At 35.8% G+C, this 27,308-nt stretch overlaps 1 protein-coding gene across 1 annotated transcript in view; it reads left to right on the top strand.

The window, feature by feature from the left end:
* The first annotated feature begins 10,053 nt into the window (after positions 1-10,053).
* The window catches only part of LOC116182916, a 30,550-nt gene continuing 13,295 nt past the window's right edge, over positions 10,054-27,308 (top strand). The window contains exon 1 of the mRNA XM_031503480.1: positions 10,054-10,114. Within this exon, the coding sequence (XP_031359340.1) occupies positions 10,054-10,114 (61 nt within the window). The remainder of the gene's footprint in view (positions 10,115-27,308) is intronic.

Raw genomic sequence — 27,308 nt, 5'->3', positions numbered from 1 at the left:
TAGACCGCGCGTAACGTAGATTTTACTATAAACGCCTGTTGTCAAGATAGGATAGGCAACCAACTGTTCATCGCGGGGCAGACGTGCGTTCTGTAGCTTGCTTTATCCATGTTTATCCTAAATTTTAGTAGCAAAAAAAGATAACATATAGCTGTTAACTGTTTTAATCGAATTTATTGGTATTTATTTGAACTAAATTGGTATATAACTGCCTTACTCTAGTCCTAATTTGATTTATATGTGTATTTTGGTGGTGAACACGTATGGGAAAACATACTCTTAAAACTAAAGATGTAAGTAGTAAGATATGATTATTTAGCGGATTTTGATTCAATATATGCCTATCCAAAAACCCAAATGGGCTGTAACTGTTATTTATTTTTCTTAGACTGCTGATAACCATTTTGTTCACAACGCGGTGTGGTGTGGATTGAATGAAAAACCTGAACACATTTTCAGCAATTTGGCAAATTTTTAATGCATCGCTTGATACGTGCAACAATCCTCCACGATTTATTCTAGTTAAAAGCTTTGAATGACTCTCTGAAGCGAATATCGCATCTGCACATATGGAACATTGAAGAGACTTAGCTATTTTTCTTGTAACAAAACCTGAAATATACTTAGTACCAGTAAGTACTTAGTCACGTCTATACCTAATAGGCAAATAGGTATTGCCGTTGTCTTGCTGGTATAGGATGTCGAATAATAGTTCTACGTTATTTTAAGTGAATGGGAAAGTCGAAAACGCTCGGTATTGCATTATTATCGACCTGATTGCTTTTCCGCATACGCCGCGGGCGTGCTCCGTAAAGTGTAGACACTTGTCTATCGTGATTCCGAGGATTTTAATGCTCTTTTCCGCAATCATCCTCTCGCCGAGCACTTCCAGCGTGAATTGGCCGATCCTCCTCTTCCCGGTCATCATGGCCACCTTGGTTTTCTCGGGCACCAGAGTCAAGCTTCTTTGCTCCATCCAGGCCGCGATGTTCTGGATTGTCCGCTGTATCCTTCGCCCGGTCTCGTCCACGTCACGTCCTCTTGCCACTACCGTCAAATCGTCTGCGAACCCGAACACTTCTACCCCCTCCTCGTGTTGGATTCGAAGCACGCCGTCGTACAATAAGACCCACAGCAGTGGCCCCAAGACGGACCCCTGCGGCACTCCCGCACTATCGACGAACTTCCAAACCTCGCCCGACGGTTTTTCCACTTCCACCTGTCTGTCCGTGAGATAGCTTCTTATCGCCCGCGTGAGTCCCGCGGAGACCCCCTGCTCCGTCATGGCCTCCAAGATTGATTCCCTCCTTGCCGAGTTAAAGGCGTTTTGGACGTCGAGGGATGCCACTATGCAGACCTGCCTCGTCCTCCACGTCCCTCTGTTTGCTGCCTGGACTTGCGCCACTATCTCGCGTACTGCGTCTATGGTGGATCGACCTTTCCTGAAACCATATTGTCTCTTTGATAGCCTGTCCTCTACCTCCGCGCTAATCCGGTTCTTTATCACCTTTTCCGCTAGCTTCCCGGAAAAGTCCAGTAGACTAATCGGCCTGTAGGAGCCTGCCGCCTTCGGGATCAACACCAACTTTGAGCGTTTCCACCCCTCCGGGTATACGCCGTCGCGTATGCAGTCGTCTATTATCTTCCTGTATATGCCGGGTTTTTCCATAGCTAAAGCTTTCACAATTGGTGCCGGCACATAGTCTGGTCCCGGAGCCTTTCTATTAGGCAACTGTCTCGCGGCCATCGCTATTTCCTCGGTCGTCACGTGATCGTGCGGGGGCGGTCTTTCTCCCTCCGGAAACGGTTCCAATCTTGGATGCTCAGGGAAGAGCCTTCTTACCTCCGCCTCGAGAGCTTCGTCGTTCCAGCCAACCTTTATGGTGCGCTTGGCGATCTTTTTAGTTACGATTTGGTAGCCTTTTCCCCATACGTCTCTGTCCACGTCTTGGCAAAGCTCCTTCCAACAGCTCTTTTTACTCTCGGCTATCATCCTTTTTAGTTCCTTTCTCTCCTCCCTCAGATTGGCTCTCTCGTTATCCGCACTATCGCCCCTTCTCCTCCTTCGCTGGTAGGCTCTTCTGCATCGCCCGCAAATCTCCCGCTGGTGAGCGATGTCGTCGTTCCACCAGAACTGCGACTTCCTGCCGGCTTTTTTGAGAGGCATGACTCTGCGGCAAATTTCGCGTAGTAACCCGCTCAGCTTGTCCACATCTGTAATTTTTTCCCCGTCTACTTCCTGCAAGCACCTCTCCAGTTTGTTTCGGTCAATTTTGTTGCTATTCCAGCCCCGAAAGCTTTTATAAGTATGCAAAGGCGCTCGGTTTCGCAGCAGCCTCGGCCTGACCTCCCATGCTACGTATTTGTGGTCGCTTAATGTCTCGTCTTCTAGCACTTCCCACTCTGCAAATTCGTTAAGTAACCTTTGTGAGCAAAGGGTAACGTCGACGATTGATTGGCGCGTCCCCTGTTCGAAGGTCGGCTTCGAGCCTGTATTTACCACTACCAGGTTCAATGTCTCTAGCCATTCCATAATAATTTCGCCCCTGTTGTTAGACGAACGGGCGCCCCATGCTGGAGAGGCCGCGTTTATGTCCCCCGCGATAATCACTTTGGTTGCACCAATGCGTTTAATAGAGTCCGCGATGTCATTTAGTTTACCTTCGAGCTCAAAATCGCTCTCGTTCGGTGGGAAATAGACACTGTACACATATACACCCTGGGTTTGTATCCACACAAATCCCCTGCCCTCGCCTACACGGTCCGCACCAATGCTCGCGTTTACACACATGATCGCGGCCTTGCCGCTCAGGTCCACAAACATCCCTCCGCTCGCGCGCGCACTACCGTACTCAGCGAGAACTAGAAGGTCCCTTCGTGTCTCCTGAGCTTTTTGCACGGCCAGGTCCAACGCTTCCCCCATGTTGTGCAAATTCACCTGAATCACTCTAAGCATGATCTACTTGCTCTTCTATGTCCCGGTCTTGATTCTCAACCTCTTGCCCGATAGCCACACCCTGTCGTGCCGAGGTATCGCCACCCTGTGATTCCGCTGGCCATCGTCTCCGCCATTTCCGATTTCCTTGATCTCTACATGCACTGCTTGTGTAGGCTAGTGCCGACCGGGCCCAGGCCTTCGCCAGTCGCCCGCGGGCATTTTTTGCGACGCTATGCTCCTCGCGTGACTGGAGCAGACTCCCGCGCCGATAAGCCGGCGTTAGCGCCACGCGAGATATATAGCAATTGCGCCCGCGGACGCCCAGTGCACGCGTCCGCGAGTGCCCAATCTCCAGCATCGTTGCACCGCACAGGTCCTGCTAATCCTCACCCTACATGAGGTTAGCCCACGAAGCAGGTACCCCGTGCTAGATTCTCGCCCGCTTCGCGGTTGGCGTGGACGTAACGCCACTTCTGCCCTCCTCAACCGTAATCTGCTCTAACCTGCATCTGCCCTGACACCGTTTGGATGATGGCCACCCATACCTCATTCTCCGTTGTGACGGCGTCGAGGTCCCTAACCACAAGCGTGCAGTTGTCCTCCAGCAGGGTTTCCTCCCGATCGCTAATTGCGGCCTTGATCTTAGAAAGAACCGGCTCGGCCTTCCCCGCTCCCTTCTCAACCCTGAGTAGAATGTCCCCATTCCTCGTCCGCGATAATAATGCAAATTTTCCTCTTCGAATGGCTCTGATCCATTGGCCCTTTAAACTTTTATCCGTTGAAAATCAGCATATTATTTAAAAATGTATCGACAGAGTACATGTTGATACGCACAAGTTAACCTAAGTTTATTGGTTTATTCTCAACAGAAATTTATCTGTTCACTAATTCGAGCTAATCACGAGAATGATTAATGAACGGAACATCTAAAATAACAGCTTATTTCATTATATTGCATAAATCATCTCAGCGATTTTTGCCCCGCGGTGCATTGTGTGTTGCATACTGTGTCGACAACACCTTAGATACGTTAAGCCTTTGAATATTATTCAAAGGTTAAGCGCAGTCTAGTTATAGCAAGTCTCTGTGAGTGAGTGTTCCAAAATTTGTTGTTCTAGCTTTTATTTGAATTCAGTAACTTTGCAAAAGAGTTAAGCGCATTTTATTTCTGTACGGCAAAGGTAGGTAGTTGTAGTGAAGATAAAAATTTACAATGCTAAATATTTCGCTTATTCATTTCCTTTGCTGGAGAAAAACGCATCGTTTTGCCAAAAAAATACTTATGTAGAAAAGTGCCAGGGAGAAGAAAAGTAAGACTATTATTAGTCAAGCCACCAAACGAAAAAGCTACCTGTTGGCGGTGATGGACCGTGAAAATTTTCTTTACGAGAGTGGTTAAAAATTAAAGAATTCTTCACTTAGCTTTTGAAATTTTTTATTTTTAAATAATATCACATCCGGTATAAAAAGTTTTAGTAGGAAAAAGGTAACAAAATTACCTTGAGATTGGCACACGGTAAGCTAAGGCAATGGAGGGGTGGGTCGGAGTGAATATCGGGGTTCTTGTACACTAACATAAATAAGCCAAAAGGGAAAAGTAGTATTATAGTAAATCGGATAGGGGCCACTTAGTCTTTAGTAAAAATTTCAAAAGAAAGGGGAGTATACTAACCAGTAGGGGGAAACAGGCGACTAATTCGTTGTTCTGATCTTGACAAGAAGAAATAATATACTTGATAGGGATAGAACATTAACAATAATTGAGGCCACAATCGACTGTAACATATAGGTCTGCAATGTCAATATTTAAAGTTAAATCAATTTTTATTAAAAAAAAAAGAGATCAACACATAGTCGTAGAAAGTATTAATATCAAAAAGAGGTTTCCGCAAAAACAACAGAGATATACTCGTTAAGTGAATATCAAGCAAATGTAATAATTACAATACAATTCGATCGTATCAAAAACCAGTATGTAATTTATTTATTTATTTATTTATTTATTTATTTATCAACCCTCTCTTGTTCTGGGCCTTCAACAGGCTTGCGCCCAATTACAGAATGACCCGCATTATGCTTTTTAGAGGTGCCCCTGCAGAAGGTCTTAAGTGGTTCTATACTACTCCGGTATTTACCTTACGAATTAGGAAAACTGCAGGAAAACCTAATTCGGGGTATTATAGGAGTCGTCGAAAATAAAAATTTACTTTTGAACTTCGGATCCCAAACTTGTGAGCTCAAAAGGGCGCGTTCAGCTTAATCTGTAAAAGACAATAAATAAAAGCGGTAATGAATAGCGCGGAACATAAAATAATGCGTAAGCAATTCTAACGTCTGACACTGGGACAATCGTATACTAAACGTGTAATTAATATTCAATAAGAATCAATAATTGGAATGACTTTACACTAGCGAAAGCAAAAATTAGATCGACCACGGATTATACTTACAACATCTGGTTAAAAACATAAACGTGACGTTCAATTCAAGAAAACTAAAAGTCACTAAAAGTAATAGCATGCGTACCAAGAGACAAATTTGCATGTAAGCATTTGCACGACCTCGGTCAGCGAAACAAAGAACTAATAGGTATAATAGGAAATCTATAACACTTAGAACAAATTTACTACAGGAACAACAGAACTTACATTTAAACTAGTTGATTACAAAGTAAATACCTACCTAGATACCATAAGAATACTGCATTTAAATATACACGAGAGCAAGAGGTCACTCAAATGGAATCGAAGGTTACCTAAATGGAAGGTGAATAAGGAATATCAATCGGTAAAAAAATAACGTTACAAAATAATTATTATAGAACTTATTCCAAGTGATTTCTGTTCCTAAGATCAACTTAGCTTAATGTCATATATTTCTCTCTCTACGTTTGGTATTTTTATAAACCAAATACCTATACCTACGAGGGTGTTTAATTTTCTGCATATTCTGGGATTATGGACTACTATAGGAGGGTTGACCAGGGTCCACGTGCACGTAGGGCTCCAATGTAGACCCTTTGTACCATCTCCTTGACTAGAGTCGTCCGGCCGCTCAAACCATCCCACAATTGAGATAAACCTAAGGATGCTGGAAAGGGAGTACGGTCTAATTGTAACCATGTGCTACAGGCCATCATATGCAGCAAATTTGAGGCCCTTGTGTATTTTTTTAGATATTTCAACAAAAAGAAACCGCATGGTGATGAATCGGTGGCTGTAGACTGGATGCGGTAAGTATGTGAAGCTGTACGGTTTGCGATTTGCAATTGTCCTGCAACAGCGCAATTTTTATTTGCCATGAGTTCAGTCGTTTTGCTTTACGTGCCTTCATCAAGCAGTCAATCGTGTTTCCACATAAACCTCATAATTTATCGTAGCCTTTTTTGCCACGCAGGTATTCGATATTCGATAAGCAAAACGACCTCGCACGGCCATGACGTCCAATACAGCATAAAGTCTTGCATGTTTCCAATTAAAATAACAAAAATAACTCGGAACAAGCAGTTATACCTATTAAAAATTAGTCTGTGAATATTTATGGTACCTAAATTACATAATAAAGTGTACCTATAGGTACCTATAATATCTACCTATATATTTACAATTCTCACACACTACCTATACCCACTTTAGGTATATGTTGGTTACCTATAATAAGCCATGGCCATCCTAAAGTTATTATGACAAATTTACTATAGATGTAGGAGGTACCTCTACAATTTTCGATATTTTCTACCCTGGAAACCTAAGTAATGGTATGGTAAGGTATGCAGTCAATAGATAGGTAAGCTTTTCTGGCTGTCACAGATGTCAATTGTCATGTCAATAAAAATATAATACCTAAGTAGGTACCTACCTATACCTACTATTTTCATGTGTCGTAATGAAGCTTTCCAGCAAACAACTAGTTTTAGTATATACCTACGGATATAAAGGATACCTACCTAATGTTATTTCTAAGCCTTTTTCTTCGTTGTTTAAATGATCAATTAAAGATAGGTATATGTATATCACATAGTTTTCCGTCGGATAAGGATGTGAAATGATTATATCTTCAAGTCTCTATAAACACTTACCTATGTATATAAAAACCCTTTAATGAGGCACCCACATTCAGTTTGCCGCGGAAATGAAGAAAATGCGACCTTTCTAATTTATATCTAAGTACATAAAAATCACCACAATCATTTAATTTGCTGTACTAAATCGGCAACAAATGTAAATTAATGGAAATTGCGCACATATCGAAGAATTAAGACGATGAAACTAGCTAAATGTTTTTGCCTTTTGGTGGAGTGTTATATAACATGTAAATGGTTAGTTCGGCTTGGAACGGAGGTAGGCAGTGCATAAAATCCAGAGCACGACCGAGCTGATTTGCATAGCTCAGCTGTGTAGGGAACAATCGATTTTCACGTTGCTTTGTCTCAAGTTTTTTGCCTAAATAGGTATACACTACGAAATTTTAAATTCTAGTTTTTTTTTCAAATCGAGTTACACCGAATAGGTAATTACAAGAGGTAATGGAAGAAAAAATTAAATGAACCGCATTTATGTTTTCCAATTGAAGGTAGGTACGTATACCTAAATATCTAGAAGATATAGGATATACCTATAGGTAATTAAAAACTACTTATCTACTTTACTATTAAATAGCAGGTAGGTATATAAACAAATCGAGTGTTTATATAGTGGGTAATAAATTTATAGGCAGTAAAAATCTTTACGTTTCAATTTTCGTAAAAATATATCACGGACCATTACTTTTCGGTCCTTCAACAACAAGAAGATCTCTTGCAGACATAAAATGCATATAAAAAGCTTGGCGGTGGAGAGATAGTTGATCCGCGACGAATGTCGAAGATGAAATACGCGGCGTCATGGTCGTCCCGGCGCTGCAAATGGACCGGAAGTGGCTACGACGCGTATTCAGCTTTAGATACATAAATTACAATATATTTTGATTTATTTTTTATTTCCGCTAATGTAAACCCATTTTATTACTAATATTTGTCATGATGGGGCTGATATAAAGAATTGCGATGAACTAATATGTTAAAATGGCCGTAGCGAATGTTGAACGGCATATTTCAATTTGGCATGCAAATGCAATGAATTGTAAAAATGTTTTCGGTAATCGTTTTAAAATATTATACTTTCGGCGCTGTGAAAGAATTAAAGCTACAAGAAAAGTTTCACCCATAAATTGAAATTTCGGGTATAAATCTTACAGGTTTTCATACTTTCGGAAGTTTTATTAAAAGTTTACACCTCTTTTATTTCCAAATTAAGCTAAAACACTCCTCAAAACAAAATCATTTAATATCACAATTTTTCGCCCCAACCCATGGGTGTAATCATTATGGGGAGCATCTGAGATACGTAAAATTCTCGGCGTGCTCGCTTCTTTACTGGCTAATAAAAACGGTAAAAATTACAGCTGTTTCTTCGGTAATAATTTTAATGTCTCTCTAATCAAGCATTCAGGAGGAAAGTGAAGTAGACGGCGCCATCTACTAACATGCCTAGGCACTTTCGGCAACCATTTTGTTTCGTGTGCCTGCCGAAAGTCGCTAGCTGCTGTAAAATCGGCGCATGTCTTGTAAGAAAAATAAATATCACGCCCACTTTTTTGTTTCTCCTACAAACCTCTCCTACTTTATGTCACCCCCCACTACGTATTGATAACCCCCCTTTTTTCGTAAGTTCTCCTCGTTTCCCTTACGTAGGGGTAAATAGTAGGGGGCAATAAACACATCGTTATGGTAAAGCTGTGTTGAGCTGTTTTATACGACATAAAATTGTTAACTGTACCTCAATATTGATTTATGATGTACGTAGTTATAATAATTCAACTTGCACTTATGGAATGCATATTGTGCATTTTTTACGATCACCCAGCATTCCATTACCTAATTATTCTTCGCTATTAACCAATGCAGTTTTAAAACTAAATTAGGCAGATTTTCTTCCACTTGATCTGGCAATTGTTATTGTAAAGGCGTTTGAAATGTATCTATAAACCTTTATCAATTACTAATTACGACTAAAGGTACCTAATGCACTTTGTTCATTCGACGGTATGATTACACTTTTTTACGTAGGTACCTACGTAGGTAGGTACCTTCGAAAAAAATGTATATGACGTACATAGGTACCATACCTTTAGATAGATATAGGTACACGGAACTCAAACACAGTATTACACCCGCAAAACGCTGATTAATTACCTACATTTAAATTAAATTCTGCATGAATTTTTTTAATTCTAATTCTGGGCATATTAATAAATAATAATTCGCCAAGCTTTTAACCTTTATAAAGCAACTCTTAATAAACGATGCGAGTGTGGTTTTTGAGGTAAGTAGGTAAACCTATCTATATGTGAGCACATTTTTAATTAATTAAATATTCTAATCCGTATAATTATTATTTTCTGCGTGAAATTACTAAACTGTAGGTATTAGCGTTTTACTTTTGTGTGGCAACAGTTATAGGTATACGTACATAACAAGTAGGTACTTACTATCAGTAGGTGTACCTACTTATACTTAGTACTTAGGTATGTCATAGGTATCTTACTCACAGAATATTTTGTAAAGTAGATATATGCTTATGAATGAGTGGAAATTTAAAAAACAATTATGTACGTATCTAGTATAAGTAGGTACTCCTTTTTCATATTTTTTTATTGATGGCATTAATTTACCTACATATAGAAAAGTTAGGTAATTTAATTGAGAATGATGATTACCTAGTGTTAAAGATTTTTATTCAGAATTTGGTTTCCTTTCCAAATATGCCGAGATATATCTACAGTTTATTCTATTCTTAAAAAAGTGTTGTTGAATAGGTACTTCTGTTAATAGGTACCTACCTTGGTTAATACCCAGTATCTACTGAATTAAATTTTCTACTTGTAGGTAACCAGTAAGAACAAATTCTGCATATCTGGTAACTTAGTGGACTTCGTAGCTCCAATGATACAAATAATATTATTACAGTGCCGGCTTAAGTTAAAACTTAAAATACACTGTATATGTTCTAAATTTCTCTCATAACACCCCAAAAATGAAGTGACTTAATTAATTTAAGTAGATACCTACCTATAAGATGCATTATGAAATATTTTATGATATGAAACTGGCTGATAACCAACATCAGGATCATCAAGGTAGGTACCTAGGTGCTATTTGAGAAACAGCACGTGATCTACGTAATCTAAAACCTGCTAAAAGCAATTGTTGGCTTGTATTTTTTATTTGCAGTATGAAAAAGAGTGTACTTATGTATATACGTATAATTGTGTATTTTTTTCAACTGAATCCAAATCTGTAATTAATTAAACAAAATAACATCGCACTTTTATTTAGATTTAGTTATACATAAAAAAAATCAGCTGTGGCATTGTGATACCTATTGCCGTCAAAGATATCCTGAACGCCAGCCATCCACTCAAAGATATTATTTGGTACCATGAAGGATGAAACTAGTTCCACCCCCCCTCCCCCTCTACCCCGTACTTTGATAAGAGGACAGAAAGAAGGACAGTAGTTGGTAGAAAACGGTTCCTTTCGTTGAGACCTTTAATTAGAAACAAAGAGATAAAATTAATTTTTAACTCCCCCCCCTCTCTCAGGCTCCGTCGCTCACTGATCTCGAAAAGGGGTCGCACGGGAAAGTTATAATTTGTACAAACCAATTTATTTCGATGAGATCTTTCATACCATGAAGGGTAGACCATGTGTTAACCCCCCCCCCCCATTTTCTAAAGTTTAACTTGGCACCACTAAAGGCATGCGTATCCAAAATCTGAGACCAATTGGTTGTCGTATGTAAAAGTTATGCACGTTTTACTTTTAAAAACAGCATCTCAGGAAATAATTCGAGGGGTTGGGGGGGGGGGTGAGCTTTTAGACAGCGAAATTTGATGGCCGTCTGGCACACCTTCAAGGTATAGGCTATCTACTGCAAACAATTCCAGGACTCTAGGACCATTCCCCTAGAAGTAGTTCGAAATGGCAGAAGTGGGTCCAGACGGACGGACTGACGGACAAAACGCAAACAATATCACATTTTTTTAATTCTTAAAAAATGCGCTAAAAATAGGTAGGTATTGGTAGTGCAGTGTTATATTTACGTAAGTGTGATTGCTTCAGTCGGGATTATTATGTGCGAGTGTACCTATATAAAATCTGGAACTATTACATACTTCTTTTAGTAAAAACCACGAACTGATGAAGAACTGTCATAACGGCAATTGTTAAATGGCTACTTAATTTTCTTAGATTTTTTATTTTAAAACTGTAAAAGCAATGATCTCAAAATATATATTTCAAAATACAGTATCAGACTTTTTTAGCGTATATAGGTAATTTGGTCTTTATTTTATCTAATTTCCAAATTCAGCGTAAAATAATAGGGTGTTCATTTAAAAAATTATTTATTACCTACGTCATATCTCTATAACGAAAGGCGATCCTTAAGTAACAATTACCTACAATATGTCTCATGTAAGTTAAAAATTTGCGTGTTCGAGGATTTTTTTCAAAAACGTTTACTAAAACATTTATTGTTATAGTTCCCGACTTTAAGTAGGTACACTCGCATTGTAATTTGTATATAATATATAGTTTTACTATAGCTTCCATACGTGGCTGTACTCCATTTTTGTTTTATTTTGAGCAAATTAATTTACATAGGTATAGAAAGTTTAATGCTTTATTAGAATAACAACCTAAAAACGAAGTGAAGTATTTTAATTAGGTATAGTATAGGTACCTATACAGTATGTTTCAAATTAAGTCGGCACTATTACTAACTTATTTAGTTTGTAGAGTTATAATGACGGTTAGATTACCAACACTCTGTATATTATTACATCATATATGGCACCTTATTAAATTCTCTACAAAAGTTCCAGCCACGATACTTCAAATAACCCAGCAGTGCAATTATTTTCATTTCGAACTAGTTATCTATGAAAATGGTATAAAATGAATTTGTTTGTTGTAAAGTATCTGACAGCTAACTTTGATTTTAAAGTTTATTACATAATGCTGTTAAAGTTTATTTCCTAGAACACCATCTTTAACGTATAGGTTGTTATCTATATTGTAACTTGTAAGTTGTTTTTATATGTACCTATTACTCATTTCACATGTTATTCTTCTTTTGTTAACAACCTACCATTAAGTTCTATTTTCACTTACTGTCTTAATATTATTAAGTACCTACTATTGTGTGTTTTTATCATGTTCGTGGATAACTAGATCGAAATCAAAATAATTGAAAAATCTTGGTTATTTGAAGAATTTTCGGTATGGGGCATTAGGAACTTTTATAGACAATTTACTAAGCTATCATATGGCATAATAATATATACAGGGTGTTCCATATATAATTGAAAGGACATAAATTTCGTTGGAGTCTCTTGACCCTCTTGACAATTTAATCCAATGCGAGAATGCAGGGAAACCTATCCGACAAATTTCCACGAAAATGAAAAAGTTCTCCGATAGGTATTCTCGCACGATTACCGCGTTGTGCGCGGGTGCACCATCCTGTTGAAACCAACATCAGTTTCCAACTTTGGTTTTTTATGTGCCGTACATCGTTGTATTCCAATTAAAAATACTACTCAGTACCTACGGTGCACTACTATTTACGGAACATATCGAAAACAAGTAGTCGAATACAATGGGCCAAAATCACAGAATAGGACAGTTTTACATGGAGTGTCACAAGGGAGTCACCTAGGGCCCACGTTATTTGTCAATCAATGATCGTTTTTTTAATCTGCATCACAGCTATACTTACTCTGTTGTATTTGGAGATGACACTACCATACCATGATTGCAACAGCGGCCCCTGCAAAAGCAAGCGATTACAATTAGTATACCTACTGCTAAAGAGGTTTAATGCAAGCAAATAATATATAATCGGACAATTAGGTATTACCATTGAATAAAAACACTATTTTTTACTCAATGGTATTACTACTTAGTTATCTAGATGTAGGTATAATAAAGCCATAAGAATTAAGATGTGATGTAGTTTCAGTTAAGAGATAATTAAATTTACAAGGCTAGTTAAGTTTTGGCGAAAATTTTAGATTTACATAGACTGATGATAGGATTCTCTAAAAACAAACGCAATAAACCTTTTGTTACCGTACAATGCCGTTCTTTGGTGTTTTATATAAGGGGAAGGGGAACGGTTCCTTGAAGTCTTTGGATTCATCTGGAACAATTCATTTTAGTTAGAGCATTGAAAAATGTGGTTTTTATATGCAATGGTTAGAGTTGGCATATATTAGTTTATTCGAACTCGTAATTCGGTTCAGTGCACTATAATTTGCCCAACACTTTTATAATGACATAGGTACCTTATACAGAGAGAATTCGGATCACGGTTTAGTTTTTCGTTGATAGGGCTTGGCCTGATGTGCAAGAAAAAATAACATAATTCAGTTTACCCCGAAATGTATATAGACACATTTTACCGAGATACCTATAGCAATGTTGTGCAGCGCAGCCCTTTTAAAATTTATAATTAAGCGATAGTGAGTTATGTATAATAGGTAATATAGCCTAAGTATTTGATGGTGTATTTTTTTAAACTTGGTTATTATAGGTATCTTTAGTTTGTTTTTAAATATTTTATTATAATGAAGTAGATATTCGTAAGATATATCATCAATAATGTAATGTAAACAACAGGAACTCTAAACACATTACCATAAAGTACCTACACATGTATTATTATGCAATTCAATTGACATTCCATGCTTTATTTTAAAATGTTTATTGTACAAGAAATCTGATAGGTATACCTACTTTTATAAACTTCCCATTGTAAGTATTCCATACACTTTTTACTTGACTAACATTATTTTCCGGCCTTCGCTGTTTGAAAAAAATCTAAGTATTGGGTGTGCCTAAAAACCAAAACCTTATGGATTTGTTTTTGAAGCAATATATTTGGCCTACAATTTTTGGTAATCAGATAATAAATATGGCATATTTTTAGAACCGGTCAAAAAAAGTTGAATACTTTATATCCATAAGTAGTCAAGTCATTATTTGCAACTTCTCTAAAATTTGTATAAATTCTGACAAAGAATTGTCGCCGAATGTCGGAGAATACATACCTACTGAGCTGTTGGGTTTGAATCAAAATTTTATTCTTGTATGGAAGTCAACTCGAGTAATAGATTCGTTATACTTTCAATCATTTGGTTTTTAAAATTAATTTTTAAGTTTTGAATCGCGATTTCTCGGTAATTAATCGATCGATTTTAAAAATATGCACATGGTTAAAGTTGCAAGAATTAATTAATTCTTAAGCTTAAATTTAAGAATACTAAACAAGGTTTCCAATTCTCTTTTTTCATCAATTTTTTGGTAACTTTTAGTTACTTTCTGTATCACCAACTTACCTGCTGTCAAATTATTATCATCAGGTTCTTATTCCGTAAAAATTATATTATTCAATGGCGCGGAAACTTTATACATTTAACATTAATAAGAAATTGAAATTAGACATAGAAGACGGCAGGTGTCTAAGCCAAGTATAAGGCCCGCAAGACGTAAGTTATACACAACAATATACAGGGTGAGGTTTTTTTCGCTTACATGCGCAAATAATTGCAGAATTTTATGTAGATTGAGTTTCCCTTTTAGAATTTCTGGTTACTGTACAAATAGTTATGATCAAAAAACCGAAAAGTGTTTATTTGCAAAGATATCAAAAAACTGTTTTATCAAACCCTTAGTAATTTTTTTCAGCTTTCTGATGGTGCTTAAAATAAATTTTTATCACTTGTGAGTTTCGAGTAAATCCAGGAGTAAATCACATCAATTTTCTTATTTCTTATGGACGCCATATTGGATTATTATAATTCGATAGAGAAAAAAGTTGCAAAATCCTCGATACTAAACACTTAGTCTCAAAGTTTACAATGGATTTCTTATGGCAGTAATTCCATGGCCGTATCGATAGTGAGACAATAAACGAATGAATTTGGTTTCAAGCACAATCATCCATGGAATTATTACCATAAGGAATACATTGTAAACTTAGAGGCAAAAATACAAGGTTGATTTCCAAATCCAGTACTAAGTGTTTAGTATATCGCTGATCTAATTTTTTTCTCTATCGATTGACATAAAAATCCAATAATTTTATGGCCGTATCCAGTTTTAGTACACAAAATGACATCAAATCAATAGCGATTAATGAAGAATGTGCTTTTTACACGATATTCTTCTCTTCATATACGGGGCGCCTATTTAAGCAGATTCTGGCAATGATAACTAGTTCTTTTGCCATATGAAATGGAATTATTTCCCAAAAAGTTCGAAAAAAATTCAATAATTCAAAAACCGGTTACGTTGCGCTAATAAGCCCCCCAGGTATGATCATGAAATTGATAGAAATGGATAGAGGACACCTTAATTACATGTTATCAGTTAAAAAATTTGCGGAAGAAGCCTTACATTTTCCACAATCTTCATTCAAAGTTCACTTCATTTCGTCGTAAGTGAGGTTACATTACTCCAAATTTCATGATTGTTTTTCAGTTGGTACTGGTGTTCTTAACATTCCTGAGTGCCAACTTTAGTTAGTTTCTTAAGAGGTTATGTTATTTTTCCACGATTTAATTAACTTTAAACAATGATATACAATGTTTTAAATTATACCATAATAGCAGTAAGTAGTTCTCTACATCCTACATTGCTAAGCAGCGATCCATGGAAAATGCGAGTGATGTTCCTTCCCCTCTCGACCGTATTAGGCGGTGGATGCTAAGCGGCGATCGATACGGAAAAGGCGTTCTAAGTTAAGCAGCGATCGCTAACGTAGCTGCGATCCATGGAAAATGCGAGAGATGTTCCTTCCCCTCTCGACCGTATTAGGCGGTGGAAGCTAAGCGTCGATTCATATAAAACATGCAGGAAGTGTCCGGGTTTCCCCTCTCGGTGATCGATACCAAGAAATTGTTGCCACATGCAACCTTCTCTACGACATCCTTCTTCCCTAATGCATTCAAGTTTAGACTGTATAAGCTTCAAAAAGTGGTGTTATTAAAATGTCAGTCACATGGAAGTGTCGCTTATTTGGTGTTTAAGTCGAACAAAACCTAAAATTGTATTGTATATTATACCTGTTGTACTACTTTTATTACATTTTCTTAATATACACGTTAAACCCAACATATTTCATTTTAGTAGGCGAAGGAGTTAACATAACCTCCTACAAAAATTTACTGTCACCTTTGTTTATTAGGGGAAAAAGAGCTGTCACATAAAATTTTTCAGTTTCACCAACTTAAGAATTACAAAATATACGTAAAATAACACCAGATTTCCAGAAAATGAGGTGCTTTTAATTAAGATTGTGGAAAATTTAGGCCCTCTTCCGCAATTTTTTTTAATCTAAACGTGTTATTAAGGTGTCCTCTATCCATTTCTATCAATTTCATGATCATACCTGGGGGGCTTATTAGCGTAACGTACCCCAAAAACCAATCGACCTAAGTTTATGGTCTGCCAATGCAAATTTTGCGTAGGTATATAGATTTTTAAAAAATCTGGAGCATTCAATTTGAAATTCCCAGATGTACACCCAGTATAAGGTGTACTTTTATTCTTTCTGGTTGCATAGATTTAATCTTTTTTGATTCGTAGGTAGCTACCCGTTCGAGCAATAAAGTCGTTCTTTCTAAGATTAACTATTTTATACTAATTTATTTTTCTTTGTACATTTCTTCCAGTTTCGCTGTACTAACACCCAGTTTTATCTTTTTTTAAGACAATGATTAAAACGGTGATTTATTTGTAATTCTATTTATTTATTTATTCATGTGCATGTTAGGGTGCAAAGCACTTAGGTACAATTGTCGAAAAAGGCAAAAAATTCATGTTGTATATTCATTCAACTTGTGGATTTTAGTAAGTTTCTTACATCAGTGTTATACCTATACAATTATTATTTGAATAGGTACAATTGAAAAATCAGGAAAATTAAAAAGCTCAGGAAAAAGTGAGAATTGCAGGTACAATAAAAAGAAATCAAGCAGTTTCAACAAAATTCGGAAAATTGAGGAACTGAGTAGCAATACCTATACCCAAAAACAAGCTGTTTTTCCCTTTGTGTAGAAAGCAAGAAGACTAATTTATATGTACAGAAATATTAAGGTACCTACAGCAGAATTCATAGAAGAATTTAGCAACAAACTAGGTATGATTATGTTGCCCTTAATTATATAAAGTGGTCTTTCGTAAGTAGGTAAGTAATATAATAGTCCCACTTCTTTTTTAATTGGCACAAGATACTTATGGAATTGTTATTGAAGCTATGATTGCCCTTCTTTATTAGCTGCCAAAGATCTTATTGTTGAATCAGTATAAAGATCGAGGTTCGAGAAATAAGAGCTTACCAGTCCCCAAGTTATAGCAAGTCTTAATTAATTTATTAAAGGTATGCAACTAAATCTCAATTTTTATTTATTGTCTATTGCCTACCTACTCGAATATGAATCTGAAAAATACGTGCGAGAATGAGGACCTATGTTTTAATTTGCGCAAACGATACCCATAATTTTCATTTTAACGGAGAGTAAAACAGTAGATATAATTGTTTATCGGTTTACAATTGTCCGTTATACAATTACACAACCTGCAAATAAATTCCATGACATACACGATGGCATCACGGATAATATGTAAATCTTCGATTTATAAATATTCATTTTCACAACAGATGCCGCATTCGTCGCTCAACCGGAATCGCAGTTCCGGTTCGACATGTCTTTTATTTTCCGCTACGCAACGCCATACGGCGGTTGTCAATTGAACGGGCGAATTAAATATGTATCCTTGTCCGAATCTCACAATAAATAAAACTTATCGTCTCATATCTATTCGAAGGTAATATCTAAGTGTATTTATTTATAATTAGAGGGTTTTTGTGAATGGAACTCGGCACTGTAATTTTCTAGTGTTCTTAATGACCACGGCGTGTATACAACATTTTCGTTCCCTTATAACCGCTTCCCTTTGAACTGACAAGTTCATATTATTTTATTACCGTTTGGCACACGAGCTTATTGTCCGACCGTCGGAGAATCTTTCGCCTCCTTAAACGGATGAAATACCATAATGTTCGTTTGTTGTTTATTTATGATAATGCAGATGAAACTTTCGAACAGCATAATTTTCCAGGAAGAAATGCTGGAAGCACAACGCTAAAAAAAGCGTGAATAAGATTGATGACGCTTCTTGTCATAAATTTGCCTAAAGAATTCGCTAGGGAGTTTTGTTTTGTTACATATTCTCCCTCTGTTCTATGTTTTTGGTTCATTGTTCGGACACATTGTTCATCTCGCCTTCAAGAAAGAAGAATGTGTTTTTAGATTATGCTAAACCGTCAAGGGTTGGATTTAGAAGCATATATTTTAGACATTAGAAACAAACTAAGAATTTCATAAATTCATTCGTCATGTATGAAAAATGACTGGACGGTAATCATAAATTCTGTACAAACTTAAAAGTTGTTCGTTCACATGTCAAAGACATACATCAACCACCGTTTGTATAATTTTATACGGAATTTCAAATGTCTGTATTATCATACGATAAAAGTTTCGATCTCGTACACCTTTAATTTATTGATCAGAAAATTGTGACAGAATTCCAATTTCAATTATTAAGAATGTTGACATTACGATTTGTGCTGCATATATTATGCCCACCATAACATCACAAACTATGAATCCAAAACGCTCATTGAACGAAAAGAACGTGGGCTCTTTGAAGGCGAGACAATCACATAATGCCCGACATCTCCAAAATAAAGTAGGTACAAAGTTGGTCAAAATGAACAGTTTCTTTCTTTATTTTCATTGGGGAAATGACGGTTCACAACTTCCCACGCGAAAAATAAATTTTATGCTTTTTGTGTTCTGGGTAACACTTTCTGCGACGTGTATTCAGGAATCAAATGTTGGAGGAAAAGCCTTTTCCTTCACTATACAATTTTCAAAGTTCAAATTTTAAGATACAAGCTTGTAGAGATCCGTAATTTCCTAAGGATTCCAGTTCCAGCTTCACTTTACTGTAATGTAAGATGTTGCAAGACACTTTGAAGAATTAGGTACTATAAGTTTCAGTGTCTAAGGTTCGTGATACGAGCTTCAAAATTGCAGGATTCATGGTTTAAAAGATTATGATACGTGTTTCAAGCATTAAGATTTGATCTTCAAGATTTAAGGTTCAATTTCCTAGTTTGAATGCAAGCATCAAAATATGTATAGGCTTCGACAGTATCCAAGCGTCAACTTTATAATTCAAGCTTGAGGTACCATACATATTGCTGGGTGCCCCACGTTGGGCGCCAATTAACGCTGTGTACAATGGCATGTGGTCACTACACCACCCACAAACACCTGTCCAGCATGACCATACAAATCAAAATTGAAACCTAACCTAGTAGACATCGCCGGCTCCTGTCATAATGAGAAATCCCAATGTTGGTTTTAAATTAATAAACTGGGAGACTCAGTAGCTTCGATCAACTTCCCAAAACTTCCAAGTATATAACATTAGCACCTGACATAATTCTTAGGCACGAAAAGAAACATCTGACATGAACACTCTACTCGGGTCGCATGATGTATTCGAATCAACACACAATTAATTGGTTGACAATAAAAAAATGTATTCCGAAAATCATGAAAGAAATAAAACAAAAACACCGAAAGAAACAAAAACGTTCATGGCTTGTAGGCGGCCAATAATTAAAATAAGAAATCTCTCTATGCCCGTCAACTGTTTGCTTTGTCAATCCAAAAAACTTTCCCCGAAATTGGACAACACACGTGAAACTGCTTACACCACTTTGGTTAACTTACTTTTGTAGTGAGTTATTATAAATCTCGTTGTCGCCAGTATTTAAGGAAGTACCACTTCCACCATAAAATAAACTTCTTTAAGAACATTCAAATAAATCGTCAATCAACGACGGAACGCACCAAACGTCCCTTTTCTAACAAGAAACGCATAACTCTTAGAAACACCTGCGTCTTCGTTATCAGCACCAAAACACGTGCGTTAATTAAATTTCGCCTGATAACCAAACTTCTTATCGCAAACAACCAGATGTACGTCGTATTTCTAACACCTTATCTAAATTGAATAAATCACTAAAGCGATGAAATTCAAACACGAATTACGGAATTACAACATTTCTAGAAGGAAAAACAATACTGAGATACAAGTTCAAATGAAAAGAACTAACTTTGTATTTATTTCGCAAATAATCCCCAGATTTGTTTAATAAATTGAAATATTCTCATATACAGGATGTTCCGTCCTTACTTTTGTAACCGAAATACCGTCTACATGACGTTGGATACACAAGAATATTTACAAATTCGTCTTTCAGGATTGAAGGTTTAACATTCAACCTTCTCATCAGTGCTACATTTGTATATTGAAATTGGATAAAACTGGAGACGTTGTTAGGGTTAAATTGAAGATAAATAGTCACCAGTAAATGTTTTAAATGTCTAATAAATCCAGAGCAGCAGCATCTTCCTTGATATTTTGACTTTTCATCAATTACGACTGTATCAAAATAACTAGAACCATTGAATAAGTAACTTATATAACATATAGATTAAAAATTTGTATGTGAGGGAGTCTGTAAAACATAAATATTAGGTGAGTGAGGAAATCAAAGAGAGGTTTTACTTACCAGAAATTGTTTTAATTTAAAAATTTGGACTATTGAAATTTGTAATATTTTATTGACTATTGTAATATAAAAACCAGTATAAAAACGTCCATATTTTCTTTTTCAGTTTATTCATTTTGGTAGATGTTGAAAGAGAAACAGATTAATAATTGGAGATGAACGTTAGACGTTAAATCTGTCAGAAACTTTAAAGTTTAAATGTTCTAAGAGTGTTGCCATAGAATGTTTATAAGTTATAATTTGTGCGGTATATAATGAGTTTAACAAGTATGTGTGACTGAAGAAGCAGGAAAACTATTTTTTTTTAACAGTGGTTTGTAAGGATGAATAAAATTTGGAACTGGAGAGTAAAATGGATCGGTCAACTAGACTGTTTATAATATGGTTTTGTATTTGTTAGGTAGTTGTTCGGGAGTTATAATGTAGATATCTTCCAGTTTTTATAGTTTTTCTAAACCAGTTTGTTGAAAATGTTGTTATTGATGTTTTTCATTATGGTTAGACCTTAAGAAATTTAGTAAATTGTTATTTTATTTTTCTAGGGTGAATTTTAGTTTAGGGTGGTAATTGTTAAAAATTTGATAGATTTCCGTTACTTTGGTACTGTCGACACAAATAATGATATCATCACCATATCTTATTACTTATAGATAAGCTAATGTAGGTACTTAATTTTTGTTTTTATGTAGTTCACTTTCCATACCATGAAGGACAAGTTCAGCAATGGATGAGGAAATTGGAGACCCCATAGGGACTCCAAAAAGTTGTAAAAATAGATATTGTCATTATCGGAGAAGTATGTGGAATCTAAAATGAATGTTAAGGTAGTGATGAAATTCATTTTTTAATAAGAAGTAAATTTTTTATTAATTGAAGTGATGGCGACTGTCGGTATGTTTCTATAAAGGGAGACTATATCAAGGGGAAAAAGGATTTGCACTTCATGATATGGTGCTGTGTCAATAAAATTTTTAAAATTCCATGAAACTCTAATACTATATTTATTTCTTTTTGTTATATTTGTAAGGATTTTCTAAAGACATTCAGAGAGGTTATATGGGGGCTTGTGTATGAAGCAACTATTGGTCTTAGTGGAAAATTTTGTTTGTGTAATTTTGGTAGTCCGCCCATTTTTGAGGTTGTTCATCTCTAACCATAATCCGTTTTTTTTTCAACATCAACCAAAATGAATGATCTGAAGAAGAAAATATGGACGTTTTATATTACACTAGTCAATAAAATATTACAAATTTCAATAGTTCAAATTTTTAAATTACTCACTACTGGTAAGTAAAGTCTTTGACTTTCTCATTCACCTAATTATTTTATGTTTTACATAATCCCTCACATACACATTTTTAATCTACAGGGTGTTTTTTTGGGAGCTTTAGTTAAAAGTTTCTGGGAAAGTAAAATAGATAGGTTTTTGAAAATTTGTACTTAGGAGTTACTCTGAAGGCCGAATCGATGTAAAATATTTTCAAAATGGCCGCACTTCCGGAAACACCGGAAGTAGATAGTAACTTCGTTATTTTAAATGGCAACCCCTATTTTTATTGCATTTTTGGATTCTACGTGAAATTTCACTTCTTTTGATACCCATATGTCGATATCTGCCATTTATGGTTTTTAAGTTATTTTGACTTTAAGAAAAAAAATGGCGGATGCAGATGGTACCTTGATATTTGATTACTTGAAAACGGTTGTAGTCATGGCAACCTATTTTTATCAGTGCATAGAGAATGAATAGGGCTTTCTTTTAGTGCACTTAGAAAAAAGTTAAGTTGCGTACGACCGCCCCTATGGATATCCAAATTTATGAAACTTCAAAGACTAAAAACTCAGTTTTTTTAAATCGAATGACCATGTTCTTACTATTCCATGAGATAGAGAATCGAAATGGGCATATTTTGACAATGCATGTTCCTATAGCCATCTTTAACAGTTTCTGACTTATTCCCATTTTATTGAATTGATACTATTTTTTTCGGATTTTCTTTTTAGTAGTCGGCCATGATTCTATAACAATTGAATTTTAAACAAATCTAGTGACACTAATCCACCACCCACTGTTATAGGTTAACATAAGTTTTTCAAAAATCGAGAAATGACTCGCAGTGGTTTCACCTATTTAAGAATTTAATTGTTATTTATGGTGAAATGGGCAGAATCTCGGCGCGTGCTTTCCGTACATTCATTCCAAAACTGGAACGAAATTGTATGCATTTTGGAAATTTTGTACCCCTAATGCACTACAAACCGTTGAAGCACAAGTGATACAAAGCTCTACGAGAGAATATTTAAGAAAATGAATTGAATTGCAAATGCAAGATTAACAAAATAAATTCAATGCAAAATATAAAAAACTTCGTTGAAACATTTTTGGTATGGAATTGTTGCTAGAACAGATATCGCATTACCTCTCTTAATTTCCAAACTTATACGTTGTTTAAGAAATTCAGTTGAACGACTCTGTTTAGATTTTTCAAAAATTTTCCGTCCTATATCCTTAATAAATGAGTTATTTATTAATGAATTATTTAAACTAGAACTAGAATCAATGGTATTAAAGAATCCATTCCTTGATTTGTTTAAAATTCGATTGTTATAAAATCCTGGTGGCCAACTACTAAAAAGAAACTGCGAAAAAAAATGGCATCAAATGGGAATAAGTCAGAAACTGTTAAAGATAGCTATAGGAACATGTATTGTCAAAATATGCCCATTTGGATTCTCTATCTCATGGAATAGTAAGAACATGATCATTCCATTTAAAAAAACTGAGTTTATAGACTTTGAAGTTTCTTAAATTTGGATCTCCATAGGTGCGGTTGTACGCAACTTAACTTTTTTTTAAGTACACTAAAAGAAAGCCCTATTCATTCTCTATGCACTGATAAAAATGGGTTGCCATGACTATAACATTTTTTCGACATTTTTCAAGTAATCAATTGTCAAGGTACCATCTTGCATCCGCCATTTTTTTTTCTTAATGTCAAAATAACTTAAAAACCATAAATGGCAGATATCGACATATGGGTATCAAAAGAACTGAAATTTCACGTAGAATCCAAAAATAGGGGTTGCCATTTAAAATAACGGAATTACTATCTACTTCCGGTGTTTCAGGAAGTGCGGATATTTTGAAAATATTTTACATAGATTCGGCCTTCAGAGTAACTCCTAAGTAGAAATTTTCAAAAACCTACCTATTTTACTTTCCCAGAAACTTTTAACTAAAGCTCCCAAAAAAACACCCTGTATATATGTCCTACTTACCCTCGTACTATACCTATTTTGTAAAAGTCGTAATTGACGAAACGTCAAAGTAACGAAAATGCTGCCGCTTTGAATTTATTAAAAAACTTTTACTAACTATTTATCTTCAATTTAACCTTAATCAGTGCTAAAGTTGTAAGTTTCAAGTTTAAAGAATTACCCATCAAGATTTAAGCAAGAGCAAGATTCAAGGTCCGCTGAAAGATCTGGAAAGAATGAAGTGTAGTACCTTACCCAAGATCAGTTGCATCTTCTGGTGACGATGGTTTGATGCGCATCACGAATAGCTTGAATATGCTTTTCTAACTTGTGAATAGCTTCAGCATCTATTTTGTGACCAAGAAACCCTAATGGATTAACTGCAAAAACGGATTTCCTTCACCTGGTTAAATCGAAAACGGTGAGATTTCATTTGTTCCAAGGTCAAATCAAAGAGCTCCAGAAAAATTTGCCGCCTCTCATCTGGTTAAAAAATGTGTTCGGGTTTGGGGATTGGATGGTCGTCGATAATCCGAGCGATAATCATGCCAATCAGGTAATAATCAGGCAATTGATTCTATGCCGTGTATAACTGAAAAACTGCCTACATGATTTCTCCAATACAAATCGAGGTTTGTTAGTGCGTAGGGTTTTTCTCACTGATTATGGCAGTACTGGAAATCTTGTTTTAAAGGAAGTCTCTATTTCAAGGGAAATTACGCTTAACGAAGAAGCAATGTCACTGTCTCCTGTCTGCGCAAATATGAGTTGCCTGCAAAGTCCTGTGGTTACCTTTCTGATCATTTGCATCAATTTCGCCAGTGGGTATTGGAGCAGCTTATAGTAAAACTCCCTTTAATTCGTACCTATTGGCTTTGATTAGATAAAACTCACAGAAGTTTTGTAAATATTTCGTTTGAGCTTTTTAACCTGCTGCCTGGCCAGACCAGGGATTTACCGTACAATATCCTGAAAACTAAATTAAAAAAATTCCTTACTGAAGGCGCATTTATACTATTAATGAATTTAAAGACTGTGATCTATGTGAAATTTAACATGAATGTATAAATGTTGTGTTGTTTCCTTTGACTTCTGTTGATGTTTTATTGGCATGTTAACAGTAATAAATATTATTATTATTATTATTTGGTATCTCCTTCAATCGATAGGCTAATTAGGGATGCGCAATGGAGACGGAAGTAGTATTTTTCTACCCTTTCGCTATTTTAAACCGGGCGTCAAAAATATGAGTTAATGAAAAAAGAATACACCAGGTCTTAAAAGTATTCAAATACTTTACTCAACCTTATTCTTCCATCAGTTGCATCTTTTGTAATATATATAGAAAAGTAATACCAATGTTTAAATATTCTTCTAGTAAACAATGACACAGCAATGGTGAAAACTCAATCGCTACATTTGTTAGTCAAATAAGAGCGCCACATATGATTTCTTTTGTTTTGCAAACTCGAGCAGGGAAGTTTCTGGATATAGGTATACTTACTGCACTTAGAGTGCATCCAAAAAGGGTTCTTTTCGACTGTTATACAATTCCCAAAAACATTTTGTAACAGCCATAGGGCGGTAGGCGTGAAAAAGTAGTGAACACCATAAATGTTTCTTTTCATTTCATACGCCATGTAATAACAAAATCCACCACCGTATATGCAAGTACTTATTTAGTAGAAAATGGAGCTAATTATCCAATAGCGTGCATTTAGTGTATTAAATTCACAACCTCGTTAAGCGAACGCCGAAAATACGTAGTTTTCCAGTTTCATCTAAACTAAAAGATTGCAATGCATAAAAGGGACACTTGTTTAAAAATTCCGCCTCCAAAGACAAATATTTGCAGAAAACTTATTGCTTAGAGTGCAGGTCGACTGGAGGCTGCGAGAATATATTGTTGAATTTGAAAGCAGGGGTTCGGCTAAGTAAGGGGTGTACGGACTTATTCTTTCGAATTTATTCAATCTCGGAATGTCGTTAGCTTTAATTCACTTGTTTACCTTTTATAAATTGATTACGTAATAAGCAATAGGTATACTAGTTACGCGGTTCGATATTATATAGCAATAAAGCTCTTGCATGCACGTATACATTTATTTAAATAAAGAACTGTATTTATGCGGTCGCTTAAATGAAATTATAAGTACGAAATTAATGGTCTCTGTAGCCGTTTAGCGTGTAGAAACGCCATTGTAATTATTAAACTCCATCACAGGCCCCTTACTTTTCACTAATTGCCGTGACAGAACAACCCAACTATACACGGGAGATCTTGCGATATGACGAACTCAAGTTTCACAGTTTTGACAGCTATTATATTTTATCACACTAGAATTAATTAAAACGTATACGTACTAAATATTTTTCAAAACTCAAAATGGCGCTCGCCCGAGATATCTTTTGTTAAAAATTCCGTCGATTAATTACCAAAGATACACCTTAATTAAGTCATTTTACTCCGATTGTCGTGACAGTATACTAGAAGTCAGTATTGGATTCACGTAAGCTTATCTTACATTGCTTAATTGACCAAAAATTATCTGAATAATAATTAAACTGAACACATCCCGCATTACAACGCCTTCTAATTAAGAAAACAATCAGGACCAATTGAATAAACACTAGAATATATACATAAATTAATGTAAATTACGGATAAAGCTCGAAAAGGTTTCTATCAAAATACAGTGTGGTAGATGCAACTGTTTTTAGTTTGAGCCCTCTACCTTAGTCATTGATTTTGATATTAATTTGTCTTGGAGAAGCTAACATCGATATCTACTAAAAAGTTAAAAGTAATCGTAAACGATTTACATAAAGCGCATTTCCACTTGCATTCATTTCCCATTTGTAAGATGCAACTTCTGTTAAAATCGTAAAAATCCGGCCACAAATATGAAAGATAGCGTTGCATAGGTGCAATCCATTTTTGACGTGCTACCTCAATTTCAGTTTATGAGAATTTCATTTCAATGCTTTTCTAAATAAGAAAGTTGGAACTGTGCATGCGCAAACTTAAATTTTAAAACTAATGTTAGATTTTTCTTTGTTCCAAGCGCCTAAGTATCAAATTTCACTTAAATGGTTCCATAGATAAAAAAGTTGGCACTGCGCATGCGCAAAGCCAAATTTTGAAACTGGCGTTTAATTTTCCTTTATCCCAAGTGCCTATGTATCAAATTTCGTTTAAATTCTTCCATAAATAAAAAAGTTGGCACTGCGCATGCGCAAAACCAAATTTTGAAATTGGCGTTTGATTTTCCTTTATTCCAAGTGCCTATGTATCAAATTTCGTTTAAATTCTTCCATAAATAAAAAAGTTGGCACTGCGCATGCGCAAA

The sequence above is a fragment of the Photinus pyralis genome, unplaced genomic scaffold (genome assembly GCF_008802855.1).
Source record: "Photinus pyralis isolate 1611_PpyrPB1 unplaced genomic scaffold, Ppyr1.3 Ppyr1.4_unclustered_Scaffold8043, whole genome shotgun sequence".
Classification (NCBI taxonomy): domain Eukaryota; kingdom Metazoa; phylum Arthropoda; class Insecta; order Coleoptera; family Lampyridae; genus Photinus; species Photinus pyralis.
This window is presented reverse-complemented; position numbering and strand designations above follow the sequence as displayed.